The sequence below is a fragment of the Archocentrus centrarchus genome, chromosome 12 (assembly GCF_007364275.1).
Source record: "Archocentrus centrarchus isolate MPI-CPG fArcCen1 chromosome 12, fArcCen1, whole genome shotgun sequence".
NCBI classification, from domain to species: domain Eukaryota; kingdom Metazoa; phylum Chordata; class Actinopteri; order Cichliformes; family Cichlidae; genus Archocentrus; species Archocentrus centrarchus.
Window position 1 is genome coordinate 5,589,621 of NC_044357.1, and position 5,405 is coordinate 5,595,025.

Consider the following 5,405-nt stretch of genomic DNA (forward strand, 5'->3'; position numbering starts at 1 on the left):
GTGCACAAGTGTTACTCTACAGCCTGACAGGTAATCTATAAACTGTGGGCACACACAGATTGCTCTGACACCCTGTTTTGCTGCGTGCTTATATTTCTCCTTTTGCTAGTGCTTTTGGAGAGGGCTCTGAAAATACATAATGCATAACAATAAACATATTATAAGGTAATATTTCAGTATGGGTGATGCTATGTTCAGTAGACAACTATGATTGACTAACTTCTTTAGTACTAAGCTGTTTGACTGTTTCCTAAACTACATCATTTATATTAAAAAAGACATTATTAAACCTGTATTTTACTATTATTTCATTATACATAACATACGTATGGGTGTCACTTATGGAAATACTGGTGAGACTCGGTTTATCCTCGAGCAGAAATAATATTTCAGGAGATACAGGCGAACAGTATAAAAAATAAATGCATTTATTTCAAAGAAATCAAGGAGATGAGCCCACAGATTACAGTGGGGATGAAGTTTAACCTTGTGCAGAGCGTTTTCTTTAAGCATTCTTCCAAATGGAGGGAACACAGCAACCTTCTACACTATTGACATGCAGCTAGGCTCTCCTTGGAGCCTTTCTTAAAGGCGAAATAGAAAAGGTTCGGTATAACAGAATAGAGGGGCCTGCTCCCAAAACTCTGACACTTGAGGCAAATTATATTGTTGACAAATGAATGCATGTGAATGCATACAGCTCCATTCCAGTGTGTTTAAAGCCTTACTGTACTGAACTGGCAGACATAAAGTAAAATGTCACAGACTGGGTTCCATAAAATGTTCATATTTTTGCACGTCCTAACTGTCAGTAGCAGTAAAGCCATACAATGCAGGCGAGTTACGGTAAAGTGGGAATAAAGGGGTGTTATTTTCAGATTAAATTATGATTCTGATTCTAGCACGGCTGCTTACCACATACTGTACTCAAACAGTAATTTTTTTTTAAACTGGAGAGCATTATCTGGTAACATATCACAAAGCAGTACTATTATGTTTACCATGTACCAGCCATTTACTTAAAAGGGACTAACTGAGTGGAACCTTCACTCTTCCATTTTATTTATTTATTTTTGCTGGCAGTGCTTTCTACAGCAAGTGTACATTGGCCGCTTGAAATCAAATCTCTACAGTCCACTTCCAGTAAAAAGGTCAGGCCAACAAAACTGCCTTGTATCAAACTTTAACGCTACACAGCACTTCCTGAACCCTTCAAACCCTCCAAATCCTTGAAAAGAAATGACAGCAACCTGCACACATGGCTCAGTTTCCTTGTTTGGCGGCAGTCCTCGCTGAGATTGGCTTTGATCTTACTGATGCATCAGTCATCTGGAATGGCTTCATCCATCCACTTCATGTACGCCAGGCTGCCGTCATCTACTGGAAAACTGAGGACTTCTGGGTTCGCGTAGGGATGTACAGACCTTAAAGACACCCAAAGAACGTGTTCATATTTATGAATACTTCAGGGAAAATCATATTAATTAGTTCTCGGCTCTATTTCTTGTCATTGTCTAGTTTTAAGTGCACCTAGAAGATTTCTTGGAGCGCTTTAAAAACCTCACAATGCAACCAGTACAGAGTAATGCTATTAACCTTGAATTAATATCTAGAGTAGCGTGTACAGTGCAAGTTTGACAATGGAAAGCAAGCAACGCATAAAGCAACCTCTTACCTCACGTAGTCCACCACCTTCTGGATCATGGAGGTCTTTGTTTTCACCAGCTGCAACAACAATAACATCTCATCTCACCAGTCCTGCATTGCAGCGTGCCTGAGCCCATGCTGATCACAGAAGGAATTTCTCTGAGAGCTTACCATCAGGATTTCACTCGCATCCTGGATTTCTCCCTTCCAATAGTACCTAAAACAACATTAGAACGGAAGCACTGTGGGTTACTGACTGCAAAGCACGAGCAAACAAATAGAGCCTTCAATTTAAAAATGAAATCTTTCATGCAAAGTACTCTTAATAGTTTATTATCCTCTACAGTGGCTGTCAGACTGTTCCTGATATGCTTCTAAGGTGGTTTTGCTTTAAACATGCAGCTTTTAAGCACACAGATGCATTTAAGACATAATATAACTGAAGCTCACAGACAACCAGCAATATCAGTTCCACCAGTGACCCCCGCCCCTAAGCAAGTCCAGCCACACCGTCTATTTTCAGCCTGAACCTCTATTTTGTTAACAGGTGTTAACACTGCCATTTCTATTCAGCTACTCTGTTTCGTCTAAAGTCCAAGTTTCCCCCTGTCCTGTTTTTTTTTTCTCCCCCTTTTTTGTAGTTATGCATTGACAGGAAAGCTAATCCATGCATACAAAAACACGCCTGCTTTGAAGGCTAACTGCCACTCACGTTTCCAGAGGACAAAAAGCTTTAAAAAAAAAAAGCATTCAGGTGAAGCCTATTCACTCTGTGGTTTCCTAGAAAATCAGCTTCCCTTAGAGGGGGGGGGAAAAGAGCACACGTGTGCATTGTATTCACATGTGAGCAACACGATAACTACGCTAGCTTTTGTGGTTGTGCATCAGCTGGATAGAAAGGTGATTCAAAATGGAGGTCAAGTGTGATTTACATTGTGGAGGTCCTGAAGAGAATGTTAATACTGGCCGCCAACCGTCTTTCCATGATTGCCCTGGGGGGGGAAAAAAGAGTGGCAGAATGGTTGGATGTATTGATGGAAATAAAGGGAAAGAAGAAAAATTAATCACATGCCACCAGCTGTTTATCTATTAAAACTGAGCCCTTCGTTATGGGACTCATCAAGCAAGCTGGATGGGGAAGGACATTTGATGGGAATTCCGAAACAAAGATGGGAAGATGGTAAACTATATTTTATTACCACCTTGGCAATGCCCCTTCCTCGAGTGAGGGGCCGTGAAGGAGGTGATTTACATATCTGGAAACCGCTCTGTGGCTACTTTTCTTGACATGCGGTTAATAGATGGAGCTCATTTGCATGCAGCTAAAATGCCAACAAAGGAGATGAGAGTGCAAACACAGCGCTCTGCTCCACTTGTTGGTTTGACGGGATTGTATCTCTTCTCTGGGCAGAAAAGGCAAACTTGTGTCGGGGGAAATAACTTTTACTGCATTCAGTCACTTCAACTCTTTCAAAATCCACAAGTCACATGCCAAAGGAGAAGCTTTTAATGAGCATCAAGATTGAAGGATTATTCTTTTTGTTGTTGTTGTTGTTTTACAATTGGTGAAGTACTATTTTTGTTAAATCAGATGGGAAGATTGGTAACACTCTGTGTAATAAATGTGAAGCTACTTGGAACTTCTTGTTGCCTGGCATCAAATTGAACTTCTGTTGTTGTACATTTTTTTTTTTTTGTTTTTTTTTTAAAATGGCAGCAAAAGTGCTAATTAATAAGTGTTAGAGATGTTTCCAATTTCTGAGCTAACTGGCTGGTGGCAGATTTATAATTACTGCACATCAAACAAGGGTGATAATAATATTTTCAGCTCAGCAAGAAAGGCATAAATATTCTCGCATTTGTGGAAATACTGAAAAATTAATTAAGGTGCATCGGGACACTGAAAAATGCAATGGCTCAAGAGTTTTTTTTAAAAAAAAGGAAGCACCGTACCTGCCAATGTCCTTGGCTGTTTGCTCATTGGGACTGTTGATGACAAGGACAGAGTGGTGTCCTGGTACATAGCTCCCTGTGAATACTGAATGAAGCCGGACCCCGATGGACCACAACCCAGGGTACATGGACACGGACAGGACCAAGAACTAGAGGGGATTGTGGGTGTAATAGGACAGGATTGTCAATGCTAACATGACAGCCACTTTGAGAGCTGGTTGGTGTTTATACAGCTTGTCTATAATTATAGACACATTTAGATGTCAAAGTTTTTTGTTTGTTTGTTTTTTGTTTTTTTATGCTGGGATGAAGGAAAGTTATAACTCAATTTAATTATCCACTGCCCTCTGCAGGGGATTGCCATGTTTGGATTGGATTCAGTATTTATCCTCTTATTATTTGGCACTGTCTGTCACAGATAAATTAGTATTGGACTTGGCTTGGACACAGTGACCAATTTATAAGCTGCCCTACTTCTCTGTACGGCACGGCTTCACAGCCAGGCACAGATGCACGTAAATCCAGCACAAGCCACTGTAAAAGCAAATAGAATTTACGCTGAATTAGAGTCCGACGTAAACGCACCAGCTCTCAAGGACAACTCACAACTTTTTATGAGTTTTCAAAACATAAACGTCCATAAAAGTCCACAAAATAGTACCTCACCATACATGACAGAAGCAGCACCGACCGAAAGAAAGAGCTGACGACGACCTCTTTATGGCATCGCTGGAAGAGCCACTCCATCCTGCCGGCTGCGACTAAGATCATCCCCTCCAGAGCCTCACCAGTGCAGACAGTACGGGGCACTAAGGGTGCTGAACTTCGCCCATTTAAACCGCTGAGACTTTATCTCGTGATAACTAATGTTCCGTCATTTCCCTTAAAGCGTTTTCAGTCCCACCTAACGCCAATTTGGTGAGTGAAAACACGCGAAAAACTTACTACCTTTAAATAAGAAGGGCATACAGTAACGTTGACAGGTAGGTCAAATACAGTGACGACTCTCTGCCTCATTCAATTGGTTGCCTAACACTTCCTGCCACGACGGCGACCAATAAAATTGCAAGTTTTCCTCTGGTGCTCTGCCTGCGGGCCCGGGTCATAATCGGCTTTGGTATCTCACCATATAAACAACCCGCGGGATGGATTGTGCTGAAAATACTATGAAAACTCCATAAATCTGTAGTACGATTTTAGTAAAACTAAGCTTATGAGCATGATGTATACAAAGCTTTATATGAGTTCTTTTATTTTCCTCCACTGTTTACAGGTGAATAACACCACAATTTAGGACAGTAAATAAGATTTTTTATTTTTTTCCGACAAGAGGCTTTAATTTGTCAGGGACCATGCACAGAATCACTGATCTCATAAGAGAAAAGATGAGTTGTGCCAGATTTAGCTGCTAAATTTCATTTCCAGTCCCTGGGCAGGTGTACACAATATTAAATAAGCGATAAAAAACAAATACATATACATAAGACACAAGTGGAGTAACATAATGAAATATGCCTGCGACGTCTAAAAACCCTGCAACCACAAAACACATGGGTCTGCACAGTGCTGTGAAAAAAGTATTTGCTCTCTTGCTGATTTATTAGTTTTTTTTTTTTTTGCATATTTGTCACATGTTCATGTTTCAGATCATCAAACAGATTTCAATATTAGACAAAGATAACCTGGTAAAATACAAAAAAACATTTTTAAAACAATGATTTCTTTTATTAAGTGAAAAACCTGTCCAAACCTACATTATCTGGCCCTGTGTGATAAAAAGAACATCATACGGATGGTCAGAGATG

General features: G+C 40.2%; 1 protein-coding gene across 2 annotated transcripts; it reads right to left on the reverse strand.

Moving 5' to 3' along the window:
* Window positions 1-412: 412 nt before the first annotated feature.
* On the reverse strand, window positions 413-4,597 carry LOC115789798 (protein CutA homolog). Of its 2 annotated transcripts, XM_030743319.1 has the most exons (6): window positions 4,267-4,597; window positions 3,601-3,749; window positions 2,580-2,639; window positions 1,819-1,864; window positions 1,676-1,725; window positions 413-1,424 (listed from the first exon to the last, which is right to left on the reverse strand). In XM_030743319.1, exons 1-6 carry the CDS (start codon window positions 4,369-4,371, stop codon window positions 1,322-1,324), a joined length of 513 nt encoding a protein of 170 aa, XP_030599179.1. In that variant the 5' UTR covers window positions 4,372-4,597; the 3' UTR covers window positions 413-1,321. The 2 variants fall into 2 exon arrangements, with proteins under 2 accessions (XP_030599179.1, XP_030599180.1); XM_030743320.1 differs by lacking the exon at window positions 2,580-2,639.
* Window positions 4,598-5,405: the final 808 nt, after the last annotated feature.